The sequence below is a fragment of the Castor canadensis genome, chromosome 1 (assembly GCF_047511655.1).
Source record: "Castor canadensis chromosome 1, mCasCan1.hap1v2, whole genome shotgun sequence".
NCBI lineage: Eukaryota > Metazoa > Chordata > Mammalia > Rodentia > Castoridae > Castor > Castor canadensis.
The window spans coordinates 170,188,082-170,214,733 of record NC_133386.1 but is presented as its reverse complement, the minus strand read 5'-3'; the positions used below and the strand labels follow the sequence as shown (position 1 = coordinate 170,214,733).

General features: G+C 36.0%; 1 protein-coding gene across 2 annotated transcripts in view; it reads left to right on the top strand.

The window, feature by feature from the left end:
- The first annotated feature begins 603 nt into the window (after positions 1-603).
- The window catches only part of Cstf3 (cleavage stimulation factor subunit 3), a 73,968-nt gene continuing 47,919 nt past the window's right edge, over positions 604-26,652 (top strand). Inside the window, exons 1-3 of one of the 2 annotated variants that reach the window (XM_020157343.2) lie at positions 604-819; positions 17,258-17,359; positions 17,482-17,577. In XM_020157343.2, coding sequence (XP_020012932.1) covers positions 793-819; positions 17,258-17,359; positions 17,482-17,577 — 225 coding nt within the window. In that variant the 5' untranslated portion in view covers positions 604-792. Of the gene's footprint in view, positions 820-16,561; positions 16,739-17,257; positions 17,578-26,652 lie in introns of both variants that reach the window. The other variant, XM_074044014.1, reaches the window with a different exon arrangement.

The window sequence follows — 26,652 nt, the reverse complement described above, 5'->3', positions numbered from 1 at the left end:
GAATTGCCCAGGTTACTCATCCAGTGAAAAGAGGAGTCTGGATTCAAACCCGCCCTGGCTTCAGAAGATTACCCACCATTTCTCAGACGAGAAACCACCGGGAGATGCTGAGCTCATTAATCCAGGTTTTACAGATTTCTACTACACAATAGGAGATGGTGACGGCGAAAATTAATACGATCTTGATTTGTTCCTCCCGTTCCCAAGAAAAGTAAAAAGCATTAGCCAAGACCATAGAAAACTCTGACGAACGCCTTATCCTCCAAATACTGGAGGCATTTAACACTTCGCATTGCTGCCTAAGACTGGGTCAGTTTGCCTGAGCTGAACTGATTGGCAGCCGGGCTTCCACAAGGAGAAACCGGGCTCTCCAGTTTGGTAATTAAATTCCAAGAAGCGCGCGAGCTTCCTAGCCAATAGCTTTCCCTTCCGAGCCGGAAGCAGTCAGCTAGGCTGCAGCCTCACTAGTCTAGGGCTGTGTCGTCAGCGCACGCATTGGGCCCGCCCCCCCGGGACAGCCCTGCGTCTGCGCGCTCAGAATAACCAGCGAGTTGAGCTCTTAGCCCCGCCCTTTGCCCCGGAAATTAATGCATAAGCCACGCCCCTCCTCAGCCGGCTGGGTCGCAGCCATTTTAATTCATAGCTGAGTGGGCGGTGGCGATTAGTGTTGGCGGTCTGGCTCCGCTGGGCAGGGGGTAGCTTTACTGGTTTGGGGGGTTGTTTTTAGTTTAATTTTTTTCTTTTCTAGCGTCTCGTCGCTGGCTAGTGCGCACGTTGGAATCATTTGTGGCCATGTCAGGAGACGCAGCCGCGGAGCAGGTGAGGAAGAAGAGTGGTGGGGCCTCGTGGCGACCTCTTCTTTCTGTCTCTGTTCGTCCGAGTACTCCAGCCATGTTCGCTTGAGCAAGGAATCTGCGAGTCTAGTGAACCGGAGGGACGGGGTACAGAAGAATGGTGGAATATGGTCTGAGATTAAAAAAAAAGTTGATTTTTCTGTCTTAGGCGTTAATACGAACAAGTATGTGACTTTGTCCGGGGAGATGGTTTCGTTCCTTTTAGATTATCGGGAATTCTGTGGTTGGGGTGCCTCTATTTGATTATTTTGGCTTTTGGGTGATTAAGAATTGGTTATTCAGCGTGTACCTGCCGTTTGCGAAAAACGTGGTAATGTCTCCTCCGCGCGCCCTGCGTACACGGGACCCAGAAATAGAGTGGTTACTAGTTTGAGAAATAATTCGGGACGGAACTAATCTGGAGAAATAGACCCTTCAGAGAGCGACTGTAGAAAGGTAATCTAGAAGTCGAGCGTGGTTATGTTGAGGTTTTTGGGAATTTTGTGGGTTTTGTCTGGCTTCCTTTTCTAGCAACTTTGCATTTTCGTTTCTGTGGCTATACAAACAATGTGGAATTTGCTTAATCGAAAACGAGAAGTTTGTTTTGGTCACTGTAGACAAAAATACTGGGTAGTATGAGTGGCATTTAAATATTTTCAAATTAGGATTTTGTAAATAAATTGATTTGCCTTGCTCCTTATATTGTGAATTTTGTAGAGTAGTCTTTACCTTTTAGTGTGAAAGAGGAAACTGATTTTTATGAAGATGTCATTAAGTGTGTTTTTCGATCCAAGTCCTGATTAGATACACAGTTTTTAAAATGGAGGCTACGTAGCCTGCAAAGTCTCGGTTTCCTGAAATTTCCAATTGCCATAGCAACGAATATACTGAATATACTTAGGATTTTATTTTTTTCATATCCCCAGCTTATAACGTGGAAGCTGAGGTTGACAAAGTTGAGGTAAAATAGCACTAGTGGTTATTGAATAGTCTGGGCAACTATAAATTTCATTATGTTGGGAAAGTTGAGCAAAATTGAGTTTTTAGTGTTTGCTTAAGACTGATTTCATTCCTGAAATCTTTGCCGTGTTTACATTTTATCCAACTTTAGGATACCCAAGAATGCAGTCTTTAAACTGTACTACTAAAACTGTTTATTGGGCTGAGGGCATGGCTCAAGCGGTTCTAGAGCGCCTAACAAGCCCAAGACCCTAAATTCAAACTCCAGTATTGCCCCCCCCAAAAAAACCTACCTGTTGATTTTATGCACCCTTTTCTGGCCTAGTATTTTGTCATCTGAAAGTGAAGGTTTCATTAGATGTAGCCAAAATTCATTGTTAATGCTTAAATTTATCTAAAATTGTAAAGACAGAGAATGTTGCCTTGGCCTTGAATATTTTAGAACTTGGGGAGGTTTGTTTTTGTTGGATGATTGTTTTGTGGTGCTAGAGATTAAACCTACCTTGGGTTTAATCTCTAGCACCATAACTGATGTTTTAGTGAGAACTCACAATGATGAGAATTTACAGAGAAAAAAGAAATGCCCCTCCCAGATCTTATTGTGCCAAGTTTAAAGCACAGAAAAGTTGAAAGAAAAGTGCAGTGAACACTGCAGTGCAATTTTTTGCCAAGAACCAACAATTGTTAGAAGTTTTTGCCCCTCTCTTTTGTCCCCTCTTCCCTAGGGCCCAGTGCATGCTAGACAAACCCTGTACATCCCAATCCTGTTATATATTCTCCTTCTTCATACATATTTCTTTGAAAGTAGGTTGACATATATTTCAGTTCCAACTATTTCAGCATTCTGTTTTGTAAGGATTGTTACACAACTGCTATACCATTACCCCATCTGAGACCAGTAGTAATACTAATTTTCTAACATTTTTAGTGTAGTCCCATATTCAGATTTCCCCATTTGCCCCAAGAATGTGTTATATAGTTTTTAAAGTAAGCCAGAATCTTACTTAGGATCACATACTGAATCATTTATTTGGTTGTATCTCATAAATAGTCCCCCTATTGCCTGTTCCCCAACCCCAGGGTATTGTGTCTGAAGAGTCCAGGACAGGTTGTAGAACTTAAACTTTCCTTAACACTTTTCTGGGTTTACTTGCTTTGTTTTTGGTTTGGGGAGAGTTTTTTTTTTTTTTTTTTTTTCCTTTGGTGGTGTCATTTAACTTGTCACTTCATACTCTGTATTTCCTGAAGAGTCTACTCTTGTTAATAATCAGGTTAAATATTTTTGAATAGAATCTATTACATCAAAAGCACTTATTGCTGTATTATTCCACCATTAAATGTGTTCAGTTCATTTTTCTCTGTGCAGTTAGTAATCTGAGTCAATTCTGTGTTCTTCAATAATCTTTTACCTAGTTATCATTTGATACACTTTTAGTGAATCAGTTACTACATTGGAGGTGGGAAATGGTGTTTTTCTTTTTTTTTTTTTAAATTCTATTGTCTCTACTTACTGGCTTAACTTTTTTTTTTTTGTAGAGATTCCCTCCCCCATTTATTCTTTTTAAACATTGAATATAACTATGGACTTACATGTTTCTCTTCAGTGTGTTAAAATCAGTGATAGCCATTTTTCTGTCACTTTTTTTTTTTTTTTTTTTTTTTTGGTGGTACTAGGGGGTTGAAATCAGGACTTCTGAATTGTTCTACCACTTGAGCCACTCCACCAGCCCTTTTTGTATTGGTCGTGTTTGAGATAGGGACTCCTTCTTTTTGGAGACTGTTCTGGACTGTGATTTATTTGTGCTTCCTGGAATGACAGGCATGTACCAACATGCTCAGCCATTGGTCAAGATGGAGGGTCTTGGGGAGCATTTTTCCCTGAGCTGGCCTCAAACCATAATCCTCCCAATGTCCACCTCCCAAGTAGCTAGGATTACAGACTTCAGCCAGCACTCCTGGCACCATTTTTTTTTTTTTTTTAGGAATTGTAGCTTGTCCAAACATTTATGGGGCCCCCTATCTTCCTTCAATCTATAGCACATTTTTTTAACATCTGATTATCAGCAAGGAGTCCTTTTCATATAACCTTTCCTTTAACTTTATTGATTTATTTTTTGGCAGTACTGGAATTTGCTAGGCAGGCACTCTACTGCTTGAGCCACTCCTCCAGCCCTATGATGGACATTTTCAAGATAGAATCTCCTGAACTATTTGCCTGTGTTGGCTTTGAACCAAGATCCTTCTGATCTCAGCCTCCGAATAGGTAGAATTACGGATGTGAGCCACTGATTACTGGCTTCTTTAACTTTTTGAAGATGCATTTCTAGCATGCTAAAGGGAATAATGTAATGTATGATGTACTTATCATAGAGCTTTGTTTTATGACTAATCTTTTCTCCATACTATCACTCACTTCCTCTACCTGCATTACATTATAGCAAATCCCAAATAGTGTGTCATTCAACTGTAACTGAAGTAGTAATTAAATGATAGTTTAAGGAGTGATATGGTTTAAAATATGAATGAGCTGTACTTTTCTTGATGTATAAGATAATGGCCAGTGAAAATCTGGAGGAAAAGAGTGTCTAAAATGACCTGAAATTATGGATGAGAAAAAGAAAACTAAAGAATAATAAGAACCAGGCATGGTGGCACATGCCTGTAATCCCACTACTTGGGGGAGGCTGAGGCAGGAAGATCAAGACTTAGAGGCTAGCCTGGGTTTCTTAGCGAGACTGCCTCAAACAAACACAAAGAATACTAAGGGAAAAAAATCAAAATCACTCCTAATCATTGATTTGCTTTGGAAGATGACAAGGGATGGACAGAGTGGACAAAGAATCTGCAAGATAAGTGGTGTAGATTTCTTTTAGCCTTTTAGTAGTTCAGAAGCTTAAGTTTGTAAAGTAAAATTGATAATATCTTAAATTTATCATTAAAAATATATGTGCTTGTTTCTTTTTCTACTCAAATTTGTGATTTTGTGCCCTTTGAAATAGTTGTAGACAAGAAAAGTTGATAAGGTTTATTGTTTTTGGTTTTTTTTTTTGTTTTGCTTTAGTAAGGAAGTTCAATTTTGTATTGTGTTCAAGGATATTTTTCTGAAGCTCCTTCCTTGTTTACAGGTTTTGCTAGTGTGATTGTGATAAAACTAAGACATATCCCCTCCACCCAACCCACATACATCTGGTTTCGGTGTGGAATTATGGCTATATTTTTGTAGCTTAATTTAACCTGTTCACTTTTGCAGCTGTATTTAATAGGTTATTAATAGGGCAGTCTACCCCCCTCCCCCCCTTGTTTTTTTGTTTTTTTTTTTTTTTTGATGTGCTGGGATGGAACCCAAGGCCTTGTGAACTTTAGACAAGCTCTTAACTACTTCATTATTTATTCAACTTTATATCTCATAAACTTAGGAAGTACGATTTTGATTCCTAACCATATTGAGTAAATGAATGGATTTATTTTGTATATAGTCTATATGTAGTACATTACAAATTTGTTCAAGAATTTAAACTACTGGAAAGACAAGTACATAAATAATTAATAGAAAGTATAGGATGTGGGACATAGGAGTAGGTGGTTTTTATTTATTTAATTTTTTTTTTTTTGAGGCAGGCTGTCTCTGGAGTAGCTCAGGATGGCCTTAAAAGCTTAATCCTCCTGCCTCAGGTTTCCAAGGTTTAGGATTGCAAATTTGTACTACTACTCCAGGAAGGGGATGGATTTTAAAAACTGTTTGGATAAGAGAAAGGAGAGAAATGTGTTTGACCGAGTCAATTTATAAGAACCTTTAAGGTTCTATTTGTATACTTTTGCAAATAATCTTTCACACTTCCCAACGTGGGGAATTAGGCCTAGGCCCTTGCACATTCTAGGCAGGGGCTCTACCACTGAGCTACACCCCTAGCCCTGTATTTCACTTTTGAGACAGTGTCTCACCATATAGTCCAGGCTGGCCTGGAATTTACTGTCTTGCCACAGCATCCCACGTGCTAGCATTTGCTACTACTCTTGGCTCTTTGTTTCACTTTTTAAACAATATATAGATTATCCTGGATTTAGGAAAGAAACTGTGTGACTTTAAGAAGCACAAATTAAGTGCCAATAACTCTCAACAAAGAGGATAATACAGAGCCATAAATCGGTGTTTCTTATTAGTGAAAAATGGGTGCTGGGCACCAGTGGCTCACATCTGTAATCCCATCTACTCAGGATGCAGGGGGATCAGGAGCATCACAGTTCCAGGCCAGCCCAGGGAAATAGTGAGACCCTATCAAAAAACCCTATCACAAAAAATTGGGCTGGTGGAGTGGCTCAAGGCCCAGCACCACCAAAAAAAAAAGGGCTTAAGAAAATGTGAAAAATATGCATTCTGTGTTATATTACTAATTAATGAAGAAAGTTGAAATACCCACAGTGTTGAAACCTGAAAACTAGTTTATTTTATTGGGTAACCATTAGTATTTGTAGATTATTCAAAGGTAACAGCATCATCCTTGTTCAAATCAGAGTAGATATGTGGGTTGGTAGAGGGCTCAAGTGGTAGAGTGCCTACCCAGCAATCAGGAGGCCCTGAGTTCATACCCCAGTGCCATTTTTAAAAAACAAAAAAACAAGGATGTGTGTGGGGTTAGGAAAAAAGATGAAGAGCCAAGTATATTATGTTGGACAATGTATTCTTTGGAGATAGTTATTTTTGTTCTTAATAAAATCTTTCCATAATAGCCCTTTCTTTTCTCCCTCCTGTTTTAAGTTTGGTTTAATTATTTTGGCTGTACTGGAGTTAGGCACTTTATCACTCAAGTCACCCCTCCAGCCCTTTTTGCTTGGGTTATTTTTGAGATAGGGTTTTGCTTTTTGCCTGGGCTAGCGGGCTGGTCTCCTACTGTGATCCTTCTGTTTACCCTTCCTGCTGTACCTGGGATGATTGGTGCATGCCATTGTGCCCAGCTATTGGGTGAGATGGTGTTAATCACTTTTTTTGCATGGGCTGGCCTCAAACTGTGATCCTCTCTATTTTAGCCTCCCAAGTAGCTAAGATTATAGGAGTGAGCCACCATGTCTGGCTTAAGTTACATTTAGTGTAACAGTTTTGAACAGGCAAATTGATCTGTATTAGGGAAACTATATTTGGCAGTTACTGTTGTTCCTAACTGTGCTTAGTGTTGGCTTTTTCTCATATACCTAGAGGTATATCAGAAAGAAACTGTTGGAAGAGATTGTGTTGTTTTAACATCAGGTTGTTTCAGGTAATATAGGAATTTATATCCCAGATATCTCAATCTGTATTTCTTTTTTAACAGGACCTGGTTGTGAATTTGAACCATTTTGTCTAGTTGAACAGTTGGTAATAGTGTGAGAATTAATTTCAAAAGGGATTTTGAGTCAGCAGTTTTGGGAAATTTTATTTTTTGGTTCTTGTTTGAGACAGGGTTTCTGCATAGTCTAGGCTGGCCCGGAACGTGCCTTGTAACTTAGTCTGACTTCTAACTTGACCTCCACCTCTGTCCTCCTGCCTCCTGAGTTAGTGCTGTGATTACAGGAGTGCACTACAATGCCTAACTCTTTAAACTATTGTTAGATTAATGGACAATTTTTGGAATAGTAAATATTAATAAAATCAGGACAGAACTTCTAATTGATGTTTTTCTCATATTTGACTTAGTTTAGTTTATCTAGTGAATTAATATCTTCGGGGTTGAACTCAGGTCCTTTTGCTTGTTTGGCAGGCGCGCTACTACTTGAGCCAAGCCACCAGTTCTTTTTACTTTCAGTTATTTTTGGTATAGGCTATCGAATTTTTGCTCATACCAGCCTGGGCTGCCATCCTCCTGCTCTTCACCTGCTAAGTAGCTAGGATTACAGGCCCAGCAATCTTAGCTACTCTTGGTTGAAAGAGCATTCAACTTCCAAAAGATTTAAGATTTTTCTTTTTCTTTTTTGGTGGAGGTAAGTACTGGGATTTGAATCTGGCCTTTTGTTGCTTGAACCTTGCCCTTTTGGCTTAAGGTTTTGTTAGTTTGTTCATGTCCAGGGTTGTCCTCAAACTTCACTCCTCCTTATCTCTACCTCCAAGTAGCTGGGATTACTTGTGGTTTAAGATTTTTCTTTATAGTCCCCGTCCTCCATTTGGTAAGGTACTGGGGATGGATCCCACAACCTTGAGCATGCTAAGCACATGTCCCAGTCCTTTATTTGTATTTTGTAGCCATTTGTTTCCTAGAGGATAAGTAAGCAAATATGATAGACTTTAAGTTACTTGAAACAATACCTTATGCCTAGATTTTTAAGTTTCAAGATTGTCTGTTTAGAATTTTAGCCTTATGGAAGGGTCAAGGGATTTGGTTCATGCAGGGTATGTGTTCAGTTTTTTTTTTTTCACACAAAAAAACAATAGTAGAGTTCAGTTTCATTAGTAAAGGAATATAGAACTTAACTGACATTTTGTGCTAATGTCATAATACTTTATTCTTTTATATTTTGAGACAGGGTCTCACATAGCCTGGGGTGTTCCTTCTGCTTTAGCTCCCTCTGAGTGCTGGGATTTATAGGCATGGACTGCATGCTTGACAAAATGCTTTATTCTTTGGGCATATGAGCTGGCTTAGTGAAGTTACTACTCTAAGAAAGTCATATAATGCTATTCGGTTGTAGTTTTGATTTTGAAAAAAAAAAGGTTAAGTACAGAGAGCATATTCAAGTATGTAGAATATGCAGTTTTTTAATAGTTTAGCAAAAATTCAATTAGAAATATACTTGGGTTTTGAGGCACTTTTTCAGGATAATCTGGTATTTGGAAAACATGTATTACCGAACAGCTAGATTAGGTAATAGTCATGTTGCCTAACAGTGGTTGTTAGGCAATTTTGTCATTGTATGAACATCCTAGAGCAAGTGTATTTATACAAACTTAGATGGTATATATAGTCTATGGCTCTGCGAGTTGTGTGTATAATCTATTAGCCTGTTGCTCCTATGCCTGTGATGAACAAAAGAACACAAAATTATTTAAATAAAGCACAAGAGAAAATGATGGAGTCAAGAGCTGGGGCTGTGAGGGGGTATGTGCTTGCCTAGCATGCACACAGAATTGGGTTGAATCCATGCCACTGAAAATAGAGATGGAATGGGAGGTGATATAGGAGACAGACAGGAGGCTGCTTGCTGGTTTTACAGTAAACTTTTTTTGAGAGAGGGTGTGGCTCTATAGCCTAGGCTGGCCTGGAATTTGTGGTGCTGGCATTACCTGCATTTGCCACCATGCCTAGGTCAACTTTTTAAATAAACAATTCACTAAAAATGATGGCTATACATTGTTATAGTCATTACTATACTTTGATGAAATGTATAGTATTATGAATACATAAGACCACTAACATAGGTGTTTATTACCATTCTAAAGTATTATGTACTGTAAGTGTATGTGCTAGATTTTTACATGACTAGCAGCAAATAGGTTTCTTTACACCAGTATCACCTCAACCACACAAGTAATGCATTGAGTTACTGCCATGGCCAAGATGTCACTAAGATACAGTGTAGTGCAATTTTCCAGCTCCATTAGTCTTAATGGGACTGTCATAGTGTATGACATTGACTGAAACATCGTTAATGTGGTGCACTACCATTTCTTAAAATATAGTCCATGGCTCTTTGGATCCAAAACAATATATTGCAGTAAATTGAAAGCAGAAGCAGACAGTTCAGCCAGACATGAAAAAGATCACCAATATGAAAACAGTGGTGTGGGAGTATAGCTCCGGTAGTAGGATGCTTGACTAGCACACACAGTGCACTGAGTTTCAGCCTCAGCACTGCAAAAAAAGCAAAAAAGTAAAACACTGCCATTCCTCCCCAACTAACCCCCCCAAAAAAACAAAAAAGGGCCTCACTGTGTTCCAGACTGCCTCTGCCTCCCTGAGGGCTGGAATTATAGGCTTGTACCACCATGCTTAGCAACTGCCATTCTTTTCACTGTTTTGTTTTGTTTTGAAGAATGTATTTTCACAAAATATGTTACTTATATTGACATTTGAGGTTTTTATTATTTTCTTTGCAGTGCTGGGGATTGAACCCAGGACCTTGACATGCTAGGCAAGCACTGTACCACCAAGCTATATACCTAGCTTAAGGGGTTTATTTTTAAATGAATTTTGTTTATTTTTAAACCCTTAAGTTTATCTTTCGGTTTTAATTTCTAATATAAATATTAAAAGATAAAACCCGAATCTTTAAAAAATACCTTTGGGTTTTTTAAGAGTGTAAAGTTTTTGGGTTTTGAGAATGTAAAGTGGTTCTTTACAAAGTTTGATATTATAGGAATAGTACTTGATGCCTGTGAAACCAAAGTCATAAATTCTGTTTCTCAACGAGTTAGTTAATTTCACCTAACAGGCATACTTAAACGTGGAACGTTGACAAGGCCGCCCACATAATAGGAGAAATGTTTTTTTTTTTTTTTTTTTTTTTTTTTTTTTTTTTTTCGGTGCTGGGGACCGAACTCAGGGCCTTACACTTGCCAGGCAAGCGCTCTTCCACTGAGCTAAATCCCCAGCCCCAGGAGAAATGTTTTATAAATCATGTCTGATAAAAGACTTGTATCTTTAAAATACATATAAAAAGAACTCTTGTAGTTCAGTAATAAAAATGTAGCCTAGTTAAACAATGGGCAATGGACCCGAATAGAAATTTCTACAAAAAATATGTGCAGATGGCCAATACAATACAAAAGAGGCTCCACTTCTTTAGCCATCAGAGAAATGTAAATAAAAGTACAGTGAGGGGGTTGAGGGTGTGGATTAGTGATAGAGAACTTGCATAGTATGTAAGAAGTCTTGAGTTCAATCCCCAGTGTGGGAAGGGGACAGACACTACCAGTACAACTATGCTAGGTCATCAGTGACGTGCCACTTCACACCCACTAGTGTGGCTGTAATCAAAGGGACAGATAATAAGTGTTGCTGAGGATGTGGAGAAATTGGAACTCTCATATATTATTGGTTGGAACATAAAATGGTGTGGTCACTTTGGAAAACAGTCTGACAGTTCTTCAGTGTTAAACACAGTTATTACATGACTTAGCAGTTCCATTCTGGGCACATACCCAAGAATAAAGAAAACACACAAAATGAACTCCAGAAAATATTTGTATACAATTATTCGTAATAGCCCCAAACTGGAAACAATTCCACATCTATCAACTGATCAAAAAATAAATAAATAATGGAATGTTACTCAGTTAAAGAAAATCCTTGATATCTGCTATGGCGTGAATCTTGAAAACATTCTAATTGAAAGCCAGAAACAGAAATACATTATACGAGTTTCATTTACATGAAATACTGGCGCATCTGTAGAGACAGAAAATGGACTAGTGGTTGCCTGGCGCTGGGTTATTGAAGGGAAACAGGAGTGACTGCTAATAGATGCAAATTTCTTGTGGGGGTGATAAAATGTTTGAAAATTTGTGATGGCTGTACAACTGTGGATACATTCATAAAAACCATTGAGTTGAAAATTTTAAATGGGTGAGTTATATGTGAACCACATTTCAATAAAGTCACTACTAAAAAAGAAATTTAAAATATTAGACACATATTTATCGTGTCTCCAAACTTTTAGCCAGTACTTTTACTATACCCCCAACTTTAGCCAACAGCATGTTATTCACAGAGAAAATTAGAAAATTAAATAACTGGGAAGGTGCATGTCTTGACAAGTAGTCTAGCTTTTGTTCTACTCATTTGTTTTTTGGCTCTATCCTTTCCCCACTAGCATCTTCTGAAGAGTTACAGTGGAATCATAAATTATTCCAAAAGAGAAAGCTGGATTTTAATCCTTTTTTGTGGTAATAAGTTTTGGGAGCATGGAAGAATGGGACAGCTAGCTGTTCTTTTGTTAAACTAGGCAAAGTTATGACTTAAGTATGTTACAGATGGGGGCTTGAAACTTGCCCTAAGTTTTCTTACAGTGACCTATTCTTTGCTTTAGCAGTAGACTCAGGAAATAATAATATCAATCTTATAGAGACCCAGTTTCTCTTCTGCTGATATTAGAAAACTGTTTAGTTTTCCTCTGCCGGATTGCAGTATGATAAGTAGGCCAGAACACAAAAATGTCACTCTCAACTTTGGTTACCCTGCTACTTTATAACTGTGATGATGTAAGACTTTTTATTACGGAAATTAAATATCACCATAAAGTATCAGGGTGCACTCCTGGCCACTTTGGTTAGCTTCCTTTGTTAATATAGTTGAGAATTGCCTATATAGATTATTTCATGAACTTTTAACTACATCGTTGGCCAGAGCAAAATAAGTGATACTCCTGGTAACCCTCCAGGTGTGTGTATCAAATTTTAGGGGTTCCGTGAAATTGGATAAGGGGAAAGTTTTTTTTTTTTAACGTTTAACTGAACATTTTCTTATATTAATGTTGGTCAGAAACTATATCAGTAGTGTTAACTACAGTAGTGCAGTAAATATTTAAAATGTTGCTTGTACTTATAACTGAACTGGCCAGTAAAGTTTGTTTGATGTGTTAAGTATGTTACTGTATATGAGATGTTGTCTTAAAAATATTTCAGTAATTTTGTAAAGCAGTAGAGTGCCTGCTTCACAAGCAAGAATTCCTGAGTTCAAGCCCCAGTACACCCCCTCCCAAAATAAGCGCCAGTAATTTCAACAAAATTGGTGTCTTTTGAAATCCTTCAGAATTTATGTATTTATGAACATTATTCTGAGAAAGGGAATAATGTAAGCTTCACTAGTTTGCAGCACCAAAAACAGAGTTTTTTGGTGGTGTTTTTAAAGAGGCAGGTTCTACTATATAGCTAGCCTAGGCTGCCCTCCATCTCTTGCCTCAGCCTCTGTGGGGTGTTGGGATTTACAGGTGTGCTTCATCACACCTGGTTTAAGGATCTTATTTTTAAGTTTGTCTGTACTTTTGTAAATTATGTGCTATATATTACTTAATTTGGGAGATTAATTTTCAGCTAACTGGATCTTGAGTGCCATAAGAATACCCATGAGATTTATAAGGTATTTTAAATAACTTTGTAATTGCAAAAAAATTTTTTTAATACATCAATAGACCTTGGGAGTGATTTTTCTTTTCAGTCATTTCCTTCCTTGAAAGGGCACAGATAACAAACCTTAGTACCAAGTAGAAAAACAGCTATCATTATTTTTCAGCAAAAAATTTAAGATACTGTCAAACTTATTCTATAGATTTGAACTTCCATGCTACTAAAAGGCTAAAAAATATCTACACCTCATATCTTAAAGGACTCTGTCCATCACATCCATCTTTTGTTACCTTTCCAAAGCAAATCCATGATTCAGAGTGATTTTGATGTTTTTCTTATTCTTTATTTTGTTTAGTTTCTTTTTCTCATCCATGACTTCAGGTAATTTAGGTACTCTTTGCACCAGTTTTTTTTGTTGTTGTGTGTGTTTTTTTTTTTTTTTTTTGGCTGTACTGGGGCTTGAACCACTTGAACCACTCCACCAGCTCCTGAGTAGCTAGGATTGCAGGTGTGAGCCACTGGCACCTGGCAAAATTTTACTGATCATTGTCTTATTCATCAGACAAGATGCAGTTATTCATTTTTTTTTAATTACTAGAACTGATTACTCAAGCAATGTGTGTATACACAGACACACACACAGATTTAATTGTGTTTTAATTCTAGGATTGAATTCAGGGCTGGCAAGCACATTACCAGTGAGCCTCGCCCTTGGCCTTAGTTTTGTTTGCTTATTTGCTATTATTATTTCATAGTTAACTCACAAACTAAAATTCTAGTTTGCTTGAAAAGTTCGTTTTTTCAAGAAGCAAACCTATGAAAGAAGCTTTTGTTTTGTTGTATCCCAAGAACAGCCTAGTAGCTATGTTTCCATATACATCTCTGTGTACATGAGCAATTGGAAAAGTTACTAGAAGTGGAATTCAGAGTCACACATTCATAGTAAGTTGTATTGTTAGTTGTCACCTTCCCAAGAAAGGTGAGAATGTGTTTCTGCCTACTCTTGCCAATGTAGTGTTAATTGTAAAATGTTTAATCTCTGTCTTCCGAATTCTATTTGCCAAGTTTTTGAGTGCTTAAAAGTTATTTGTTCTTCTTGGGGGAGGGGATTTTTGGGCAGGGTCTCACTATGCAGGTTAGACTGGCCTGAAACTCTATCCTGCCTCAGCCTCCCTGAGAACTGAGATGGCAGGCATGAACCACCACACCTGTCCTATTTTTTTTCTATGAACTTCCTATACTTTGCCCTTTTTTCTAAACCCAAAGCGTTGTCCATGCTGGCCAGGTGCTCTGCCACTGGGGTCTATGTTTACTTCAGCCCCTTTGTCCATTCTCTTTTTGAGTCACTGTCTTTTTACCTTACTGACTAGACATTATAAGTTTAGTATTTTGTCATACATCATATATGTTGGAGATATATTGTTTGTCCTTTTTGTATGTGTGGTACTTGGGGGGGGGGGTTGAGCTCAGGGCCTGAAGCTTGCTAGGCAAGTGCTTTACCACTTGAGCCACACTTCCAGACTTTTTCATATAGGGTCTCTTACTAACTTTGCCCAGGCTGGCTTCCAACTGCAATTCTCCTGTGTTCACCTGCTAGTAGCTAGGATTACAGGCCTGTACCACCATGCCTGGCTTAAGTTTGTCTTTTGACTTTGATGCTTTTCTCATGCACAAATTTAAACTTTTTATGTAATTAACTCTTTAAATGCTTATGATAAGTTTTTCTTACACAAAGTACATTTCACCATATTTTCCTTTAATTCTTTTGTGTGTGTGTGAGAGAGAGATTTAATTGTGTTGGGGTTGGAACCCACGTTCTCACACATGCTAAGCATGTACACCACTGAGCAACATCCCAACTCCCTTTTTTTGTTGTTTTTTCATGTTTAAGTCATTGTTCTATCTTTTATTTTGGTAGAAAGGGTAAAACAGGAATTTGACTTTATTTTGATAAAGTAGACTTTACAGTTACATGAACAGATGATTGAAAATCCACCATTCTTACATGAAACACTGCCTTTATTACTTACTGAATTTCCATATATTGCTCTTTTTGAATCATCTTGGTCCAGTGATTGGTTTGTCACCATTGTCAAACTTCAGTTTTATGTTTTAATATATGGGACTAGTACTTATTTATAAAACTTTTTTTTTGCCCAGTTTTAGTTCCTTAAGCTATTTGTAAACCACCTGTATATCAATAAAACACAGTTTTGATTAATATTACAGTAATCTTTTAAAACATGTTTTTCTTCCTAAATAAATGCATATTAATCAGTGGTACAAGCTAATTTATTCCAAAGAAAAGAGTATATTTTTCCCAGGTGATTTTTTTTTTTCTCTGAACAAATGACTTTTAAAACTTTCCTAGTTGAGCTCTGGTGGCTCATGTGTGTAATCCTAGCTACTCAGGAGTCAGTTCGAAATCAGCCAAGGCAAAGTTCGAGAGGCCCTATCTCAAAAAAACCTATCTCTCTCTCTCTCTCTCTCTCTCTCTCTCTCTCTCTCTCTCTCTCACACACACACACACACACACACACACACACACACACACACACGGGCTGGTGGAGTGACTCAAGGTGTAGCTCTGAGTCTAAGCCCCAGTACTGCTCCCCCCCCCACCAAAAAAAGCTTTTCTAAACTGGCATTTTGACAGAATTCCATTTTAAAGGGGGAGGGAAAGCCGGGAGTGGTGCATACTTATAATCCCAGCACTCAGGAGACTGAGGCAGGAGGATGGTGATGTCCAGGTCAGCCTGGGTTATATAGTGAGACCTTGTCTCAACAAAACAACAACAACAACAAAACCCCAAAAAGATGATAGGGGCAATTCTTTCTCCTTTGTCCTTGAACATTGTCAGTGTGTATTGTCATATTACAGATTTCAAGAAGTCCTGGGAAAAAGGCAAACCAAAACTATGTAAGTTAAAAGTTCACCACTTTTTTTCCTTTGTATGCAGACATTTTCTGAACAACAGTTTTAGAAGTAGTACTAGTATTTATGCAAGTACTACTTGCATAAATACAACTACTACTATTTCAGATTTTTTCTTTTAAGAATTTTTTCTCCATGCTCTGTTGAGGATGGAACTCAGGGCTCAGTAATGCCCAAGAAACACTTTACCGTATCTCTAAGAAAAATTTCTGTAGTAAAAATAAAAACACCTTATTAAATAGTTTGGAAAAGGGTGGGGATGTAGCTCAGTGCTGGAGCAATTGCCTAGCATGCTCAAGCCCTTGGGTTTGATCCCCAGCACTGCAAAAAACAAACAATAAAACCAGTAAAACAGCAACAAAACAGTTTGCAGAGTATTTCAACTCCCCATCACCTACACATGACCACTGTAAGTGTCATAGCTTTGTTTTGTTTATTTGAGGAAGAGTCTCACTATGTAGCCCAGATTGTCTGAAATTTTTTTTTTTTTTTGGTACTGGGCCTTGCCTGCACCTTGAGCTGCTCCACCAGCCCTTTGTTGTGAAGGGTTCCCTACCTCCACCCTCTCCTGCAACTGTTTGCCTGGGCTGTCTTTGAATCGCCATCCTCCTGCTTCAGCCTCCTGGATGCTGGTATTACTGCTGTGTAACACCATACCTGTCTTAGTATGTTTTAAGAAATGTCTTATTGCAGACTTCCTTATAATTTACATTATGCTGTATATACAATTTGTGAATTATATCTTTGAATTGTTTACATTGAAATAAATTTTCTGTCATTTCATGCTTTTTCTTTGTGGCTCAGGATGGATGCTCTAACAGCAGTGCTCCTCAAAGTTGGTCCAGAGACCCTAGGAGTTGATAAGACTTAGAGGATCTGAATTCAAACTATTTCATATGAAGTCTAAGATCTGTGCCTATTGTCCCAGCTACTAGGGAGGCCAAGACTTGAGCCCAGGAGTTCGAGACCAGCCTGGGGAACGTAAGACTTAACTGCAAGGGGGGCGGGGGGCAGCCAAGACATCATTTGCCTTTTTACCCTTAGTCTTTCATGAGTGTACAGTGCAAATTTTCGGCATTCATGTGACCTGATATGGCAGCAAATTGAATGCAGGAGCAGATATGCAAATCAGCTGCCTTTTAAAAACTCAGAAGATGTACAAATAGGAAAGACAAGCATATTTTTTTCACTGAATTTTTTTTAACAGTATAAGGGAGGGGGTCTTGAGACCATAAAGTTTGAGAACTGCTGCTGTATACTATTTAATATGAACATGGTATGTAATATAAAAACCTTTTAATTGAACAGAAATATGTGATCACTTGATTTCTTTTTATGCAGGTGACTTCTTGTAAAGTATACAGTTTATATATTCCAGGACATTTTAATGCTTTGTATTGTGACATTGGATCCAGGGACCAATATATTATTCTTGAATTAAGTTAGGCATGGAATTTTTAAAACAGTAATTTCAGTTTTTTTATTTTTTTTCTCCCTCAGGCAGCTGAGTATGTCCCAGAGAAGGTGAAGAAAGCGGAAAAGAAATTAGAAGAGAATCCATATGACCTTGATGCTTGGAGCATTCTCATTCGAGAGGCACAGGTTTAGTGATATAGGATTACATTTCCTTCTCTATGGGTCCAATCACACTACTTGGTTCTGCAGTAAATAATATTTTCATAGTCCTAATATTGTAAATGCTATTTATTGATTTTCAATTTTAGAATCAACCTATAGACAAAGCACGGAAGACTTATGAACGCCTTGTTGCCCAGTTCCCCAGTTCTGGCAGATTCTGGAAACTGTACATTGAAGCAGAGGTTAATATTTTATTTTATTTTTTCTTATATAGCATCTGATGGGAATTGCAGCATACACAATAGTGATAGAAACAAGTTAGGAGCATAGAACAATTAGGACAAGGAGGATTTAAATGTCTCTTGCCTTTATTTTGTAAAATAGGTATGAAGGAGTAATTAAAATGAATTTTTGAAATTTGGGTCTTTTACAAGCTGATGATTGTTGCATTTTGGAGTTGCAACAACATTAAAACAGTTTCAATGGTATTTGGAGTGCTTTAGCCTTTTATTTACTTGTCATGTGTCAATTTATTGCCTCCTGTGTCATTTATTTAGAACTCATTTTACTTTTTATTCCTACTGATGAACTAATATGGATGGGATGATATGAAAATGCAGAAATAATAACTTAGTTTCATAGAGTATTTCAAATGTCTCATGAGATTAAACATTTAAGAAAAGAATTATTTCAAATTTTAATTTTATGAAAATGCATGGTTTGTCAGTGAAAGTACTTCAGTAATATAGAGAAAATTTTTTCTGAAAGTTAAAGTTTACATTATGCAGGAATAAGTTAATGTGACTCAGACTTTTTAGTCATTATTTACCCAATGATACTTTGATTTTTTTTTTTCCCTTGCTTTTTATTGTCTTGAAATTTGAGGTCAGGCATGTTTATTTTAAAGAGTAAGGACCCCATTCTTGATTATGATTAGACAAAAAATGCTATTTTTGAAGACTGGAATTAGCAGCCATAATAATAATAAATTGTAAATGTGTTGATAACAATTGGCATCAAGTAATCATTCTGAGGTTATAAGTTAATTGGGTAGAAAGGTAAGATGAAAATAATTGACGTCCACATTAAGCCAAAAATGTTAACAATTTCTTACTTTATTAGCTTTATAATATAAATTCTCAAGGTAGTTAAGTACACTGCAGCCTCAACATAACATTTTCCACTGTAGCTGAAATTTAACAATATGTGGGTCTGTTTTGGACCTTTTCAAAGGACTTTAGCCATCAGCAGTACTGAACAGACTTCACAATACAGTGTCACCTGTGATGTGTCCTCAGAATGGACTCGGCATATTTAAATAGAGGCTACGGTGTACTCGTTGATTTTGTGCTGTAGTTAGATTTTATTACTTTATTGGGAGGGAAATTACTGGAAGATAGCAGGCACATTGTGTGTGTTTTATTTTTGTGTGTGTGGTTGTATATGTGGTCTGTATGTTTGTGTTAGTATATGTGAGTGAGATTGTTAACTTATGTGGAGTCTGGTAGTTTGGCCAATGACCATATCCTTAAGGTTTCATCACCTGTCCTCTGGAACCTTTTCTTTCCTTTATATATTTAAATCACCAAAGTAGACAGGCATGAAATTCAAACAATGAGGCTTGTATGAAGTGTGCCAGAGGCAAAGCTGCTTCATATTATTCCTTAAAGCAAGGAACCTGGATCACTTGCACATGCTCTACAGTCTAGTCTGACTTTACAAACATATTAGCTTATATTTAAGCTCACCAGAAACAAACATAATTGAAACATAATTGTTTTTGAATAATGAAATATTTTGTTTTGAAAAGGTTTAATATTCAGATATTAATACATTTTATTATAGCATAAGTCAAACTGAAATAGTATCTAACTGTACTACGTTCTGTATTGATAAACACAATGAGTTTGCTTCTCCCTTTTCCTAACTAGAAGATACAAACTACATTAAAAAAATCCCAAAAAAACAACAGATGTTATTCCAAGGGGCTGAAAGTTGTCTAATAGGCTTGTTTCATATAGTACTTCAGAGCTGATAGCAGTTTCCCGATTTATCTAGTTGGTAATATTTGCAGTTATTTTTCACTCACACAAATACATATCTGTGTATAAAACACATGCAGAAATATATATGCATAAATCATATTGAGAAAGATGGTTATGTATATTTAAATTTTTATATTTCTGGTTTAGAAATTGAGGTGTTAAAATTGAATGCTGGTTTCAGAAATGCATACCTGAGCTGCCTTTTCTCTTTCCTGGTTTGCTCTTTTTGTTTTCATTTTCATTTGGCCTGTGAGAGGCTAAAATTTTCTTTGGTCATGTTATTCAGTGTGGCCATAATTTTTGGTGAAGACACACACCTACTTACAATATTAAAATACTTGAATTGATGATAAGAATGTCTTTACAATGAAAATAATTCTACAGTGTTTATATAACATCCTGTATACACTCAAGAAAATAAAGTTTTGTTAATACATTGTTGTAAATCAGTACTTCATGGTGAGAACATTGTGATGTTTCATTTATTTATGTTCAGCTAAGCTAATGTGTCTATCTCTAAATACATTAGTTTTTTTTTTTAGTAGAAAATACATCTTTAATAAGAAAAGATAATTTGCTTTCTTAGGAACATTTCTTGCAAATCCTGCTTAAGTACAATGGGGCAGAAAGGAAAAAGATTTTTAAATTATTTTTTAATTTGAGGCATTAGTTGAAAATGAGTGCATATGATAAATAGTTTAGAAGTTAATGATACTAGCAAGTACTAAATGATATGCAAAACATGAATTTTAAAATGTCAAACTTAATTTATTGCCCACTTTTCTTGTGTGTGCTGCAGTATAGAAATGGTTGGAGATAAAATTCTCCTGCTCTGGTGAATAGGCATTTAGAATTAAGCTGTGCATTTTAATGTAACTTTGAAAATTAGGCCAACTTACTTTAGTGTTGTATAAAATATTTAGGGGATATATATCTCAAGTCCTTGAAATGTATTGCTTTACTCTTGCATTTCAAAACTGCTGCTTCACATGATTTAATAATATAAGCAATGGTATGACTATTCATAGAGATAAGTTATCAAAGATAGAGGCTAAATGTTACTAATATGAAACTACTGCTGCTGCATTCTACTTTTATGGAAAGGCACCATTTTGGTATATCTCCAGTTCTATTTAATTGTATACAAATGTCTAATACATTTTGGTATAAGAAATGGAAGTGTTTAAACATCCCTTCTCAGCCTCAGTGCTCTTTACAGAACCTCTTTTTTTTTATAGGGATCTAAAAGATCACTCTTACCACAAAATCGAGGGGTGTTAAGCAGTTGTGCCATATTCCCTTTTGTTTCCTTCCCCTCTGTGGTTTCTGTAGTTTTTCATGTAGTTAGGTAATCACTGTGACAACATGCAAGCTACACTATTTTATTGTTAGAAGTAATTTGTTTTGAATTGAGCCACATTCATAAGCTTTCCTACTGATGTTTTTATTGGTAGCTGAAGGAGAAATGAAGAAGGTAATGCTCATTATTAGCAACAATGTATCTTTCTATCTGTGAAAACTGTAATTCTTTAATAAAAGCATATAGAGAATTGATGGCTTTTTATTTAAAAAGTTTTAAATGTGAATTCTTTTCTCTATACTTGGTTTTTCTTTCCTTCTAAATAATAGGTTGTGAAGTATAAGTTTCACTTTTTTCAAAATAACCTTTCTTCTTGGAAAATGGAAATGAACTCAGGATGGAACATGAGTGATCTAAGTTGAAATAAACTTTTCCACTCTTGATACTGTTTGAATGCCTTTACAAAACAGTTTTCAATTACTGTATTATAATGTTTTGTATATATTGAGCAATGTGATTTTAAAATGCAGATGAAATTATTACACTAACATAGGTTGTGGTAATTTCTATACTTAAACGTGCAGACCTTTTTTTTAAAAAAAACAAAACAAAACTGTACTCTTATAGATCTACACTTTTCCTGTTTGTAATAAATGTGGTCCATGTCTGTGTGATTATTCAGATATTACTCTAAAACTGAATATGCTTTGCCTACAGTTTCTTAAATGCATAAATATAGAATAGAGGTGTAAAAACATCAGGAAGTACTTGAAAACACAAAAGTAATCATACTGCTGTTTGATAAGTAAAAAAGGTATTTGCATGTTCACTATTACAAATAGTAAATCTTTCAGGTTTATTGACATCTTACTCCTTTCCCCCCCTCCATTATTATAGCAGCAACTACTAGGTGCGTCACTTCTACTAACATTGTTTATACATTTTTCGCCCTGTGACCTTTCCTCTTCATCCAAAGCACTTCATGCTAAAACTCTGCAAAAGAACATGGTCACTTAGATGACAAAAATTTCAAAAATAAAACCTATGTTTTCTGTCTTTATATCATCTACGTAATTTATACTTTTATGTGAAATTTAGCCATTTATTTGCATAGTACCATAGTAAGCAACCCAATTTCCTTTATATTTCTGAGCTTTATGAAGCAAAATTTTAATCTCTGTAAGTCATTCCATAAACATACTGAAAAAATAGGGTCATTTTCTTTTTTCTGTAAAGACTTAAAGTTTTAACCTGGCTTCTTTATATTGTATTATTTTGTTTAATAAAAGCTACATATCTGAAAATGTGGGGAAAAGATATCTGTAAGCATTTATGATGTATTATGCACATACGTTCTAAAATTAGTTGTGAAATGGAATCATTGCATCATGCAGTTTGATATTTTCCAGAGGGTAGTAGTGTTTTAACTTACATTTCTTAGACATTTATGGAGTAACAATACTTAATATGTAATATCTAATACTTTAAAAATTATTGATAATATAGTCATTAAACTCATAGGGGATAATTTTGGTCTGAGTTTCCCCATTCCTATCCCAAGAGGTATTAAAGATATGTTTTAACATAGCATGCATGAATAATAAACACACTTAAACCTCTCACAATATTACAGAGCTAGAAATTTCTGTACTTGGAAATAGAACTAATTCCAGCACACAAAAAAGCCTTTTCAAGAGCTGGTAAAGTGGTTCAAGTGGTAGAGAGCCTGTCTAGCAAGCATGAGGCCCAGAGTTCAAACCCCAGTACAACCAGGAGGAAAAAAGTCTTCAGAGGCCCAACATTGAGCTTAGGAGAAGCAGGTAGCAGTTTCTCAAAGAAATCACTGAAAGTCAAAGGCTCAAATAGATTCATTGTTTTTATTTATTGAGTCAACTTTGGAATAACTTCCTTTATTTTGTGGGGGAGACAGGGTCTCTGTGTAGCTGGCTTTGGAACTAGTGATGTGCCTGAGCCTCCTGAGTGCTGGGTTTGTAAGTGTGCACCAGCATGCCTGTGAGTCTGTCCAAGGTTCTCCAGCAAATGAAGATGTTCTAAAATACCACCTATGATATCGATAAAAGGCTGCACTTCTAAATGTGGATGTAAATGCACTCATTAAACTTCAATTTTTACCACTTAACTGGTTTGCTCCTAGCAAATTTCTATCAGAAAACAAGTAGTTCACTAGTGTAATGGTGTAATAGGTTCAAATCTCTATAGATCTTCCCCCCACATACTGGAACAAAAATGATGAATATTTGCTTTAAATACAAGTTGTTGAGAAACTCATCTGCTTTTCTAAGGCTCAGGGAAGCAAAATGTGGGTAAGTTGCCATTTTGTATGCTTAAGAGACCTCCAAAGAAAAGTTCTGTTTAGAGAGATACTATGTGATAGTTCTAAGGGCAAATTTATGTCACAGGCAAGACTGAAAATGTAGTTACAGAATAATACATTGAAGTGTAATAGGTCCCTCAGCTGTTTCTGGTCTTTGTAAAAACAATTCTATGTGATAGGATGGGTTCAAATATAACCTTTTTATTTAACTATGAAATTTTAGCCTTTGCATATACATAGGACATTGTAAGTCTTCCTTTACCCAAATATTCATGCATGAGAGATGGCCTTTTTTATGGTGATAATTTCTACACCTTTCATTCTGGATTTGAAGACTATTGGCCATTTAATATTGATAGTTTTCTTGAAATTTTTTTTCACTCTCCAAATTGATTACTGCATTTTTTAAAAAATGCATTTAAAGTATTGCATTTTAAAAGCTAAAGTGGATATTGTTTCAACTCTGAAACTTAGAACCAGGAGATTAATTAAGTTTAGGTCCCTCATTTTATTCATGAATAAATCAGGAAATTGCTGTCTTTTGGAGCCAAAGTTAACACACTTCGCCTGCTTTAGGATTATCTAAAGCTTATGTCTGATTTAATTTACCAGTATTCATGATTTAGTCTCGAAAAGATGGACACTTGGTATCTATATTTCTTAGGTGTTTATGGCAGCAGCCAGTTTTGGGAATTGAGACATTAGAAGACACTATTCAAATCTTGTTAGTATGTTTCATGTCTAACAGAACAGTTCTCTGTACTGTCACAGCAGAAAATTCCTGGTTTTTTTTTTTTTTCCTCTTTAATCAAGTAATCTTTGAGGCATCTACCATGTTCTTGGTAATACTGTGATTATTTCTTAGATCCATGATCTCAGGATTATGTATTTTGTTGTAACATTGGTAATTTTTTTACTCACTGATTTTTTTTGCTGGGCTTGAAACCCAATTTTCTGGCTCCAAAAGCTTTTTAAAAAACAAAATAATGTAACATCAATGTTAAACTTCTTAAGAATCAGACAGCCTCTAATCTAAGGAAGTCCCAACTGTTACTGGAGTGTCTCTTAACTTGAAGATGTGACTTAAAAAGAATTGCAGCTTTTTGTAGTAGATAATTTTTACCGTTTGTCAAGTTCAAGGAAGAATGCCACATCTTAGTGTTTTAAGTTAAGTACCATACATTCATTCAAATGATACTTGTTTCATAAATACATTGGTACTTTTTTTTCCTGCAGTACTGAAGTTTGAACTCATGTGCTTGCACTTGTTAGGCAAATGCTTTATCACTTGAGCCATACCCCTGATACATTTTTGCTTTTATTTTTTGTCTATACTATGGTCCTGTTATTTATGCCTTCTGCATAGCTGGGCTGACAGGCTCATAGTGCCACCACACTATGATTGACATAATTTTGATCCTCCCAATCTGCCATCTGCATAGCTGAGATTACAGACATGCACTACCATACCCAGTTATATCAGTCCTTATTTTTTAGGGAAAGTGGAATGAAGTTCTTGAAAAATATTTCTTACTGTATTGAGGTTTCAATTAATTTCTGAATTTTTCACTAGAAAGATGGGCAGTGTTTCTCAACCATTTTGAACTAATGTCCTCTTATTTTTCCTTAATGGCTATTGACAATTTTCAAATCAAAAAATGACTTAAAAAAAAAACAACTAATTTTAGAAATGGTTTATGTTGGTATAATTGAGAATCACTTAAGTTGTCTATATTTTCTAAAACATCAGGAATGATAATAGCGTGGGAAGATTGACAAAATAGCCTTTGTATATTTGTATTTTTAACTCCATTCTGCATTTTCTTTTGTTAATTTTGGCTTTTATGTAGGAATTAAAATTTTGAAGGTCTTGTGATTCACAATTGGGATATAATAAGTGATGTCTTATTACAGACATGCAACACTACCTGACTAAACAGTTTTTACAATGAATTTCTGGTTCATCTATTTTTGACAGTGCTGGGATTTGAACTCAGGCCCTTGTGCTTGTTAGGCAGTCATTCTACCACTTGCCTCCAGTTCTTACAATGCATTTCTTAACTTTTTGTGTGGGGGGGACAGGAGTTTGAACTCAGGACTTCCAGCTTGCAAAGCAAACACTACCCCTTGAGCCACACCTCCAATCCTTTTAACTTATTTTGAAGTGACTAAAACAAAAAGCAAGATGAATACAAAAAATAGTAACCTATACGCTTTGCATTGATTAGTTTTTGACATCCAGGACCCAAAATCTAGATGCTGACGTTCTTTATATAAAATGACAGGGCATTTGTATCTAACTTGGGCATATTCTTTCATATACTTTATGTCCAAATTGCTTATACCTAATACAGTATGAGTCCTATGTAAATACTTGCTATACTGTATCACTTAGAGAATACTTGACAAGCAAAAACAATCTGTGTGTTCACACAGTTTATTTTTCCTGAAATCTTCAATCCACAGTTGGTTGGATCCATGGAGGCAGAGCCCATGAATTGGGCTGACTGTATATGCTTTGTGGTACGCTCTTTTCCTGAATTACAAAGGATTGCGTTGCTATGTTAGTGACCTTTAACATTTTAATGTGTCTCTATTAACATATCCTTTTTTGAAGGATATTCTTACATATTAAGCACACATCAAATTCAGGAAATTCAACAGAATTATTTGTAGTATATATTCTTTTGTTATAACTATGACCTTTATATCAATTTTCTTCTGAGATAGAAATCCAAAAATAATCTCCATTCCTCTCTAGTTTTTTGATATGGAAGTTCTTAAGCTGAAGTCTGTCTGATTATTTCTCATCAGATTTAGGTTTTATATGTTCTAGCTGAAAAGCTACAAAAATGGTCCCTTGCCCTTGATCTAACTCATCTAGGGACAGTATGATCATTTATTTGTCCCTTATTGTTGATACCAGTTTTAGTGATGAGGTTCCTTTTGTAATAAGTTGAAGAAATAATGAGATACGGTGCTGGAAGTATAACTTAGTAGTAGAACCTGTGCTTATCATATACAAAGCCTTGGGTTTGATCCCTTGTACCAAAAAAAAAAAAAAGGAAAAGATACCTGGAGATGGTAATATTCAACAACTGCCTACCTTATTTAGGACCTTTTGATTCTTTCTAATCATTGATTTTTTTCATCAAGTTAGTGTCTTTTAATGCATATTATTGAATATAATTGGTTACTTTATTAATGACTCCAGATTTAAGTTTATTTATACTTAAAACTATTGGAAAGCACTAGATTCCCTCCACTGTTTTTTTCCTTTGAAAAAGCTTACTGGTGAGTGTCCTTAGGAAAAATTGACTTACAGGATTTTAATGGGTTTTGAGGGTAGCAAGTTTCTTAAATACAAAATGATTTTCTTTGAAATGATGCTTGTCACTCAATCGTACACACAGTTTTTTTGAGACAGGGAGGATCTGGTCTAGAGCTCCATCTTCCTGTATAGAAACTTAAATTTAGAAATATTGATTTACTTAGTTTTTCAAATGGCAAATTATATGTCTTAAAAATCCTTCACTTCAAAAAGAAAGTCAAAAAGATTGTAGGCAAAATGATTTTTGCCTACACAATATATAAATTTATTTTGAGACAGGGTCTTGCTACATAGCCCAGGCTCTCT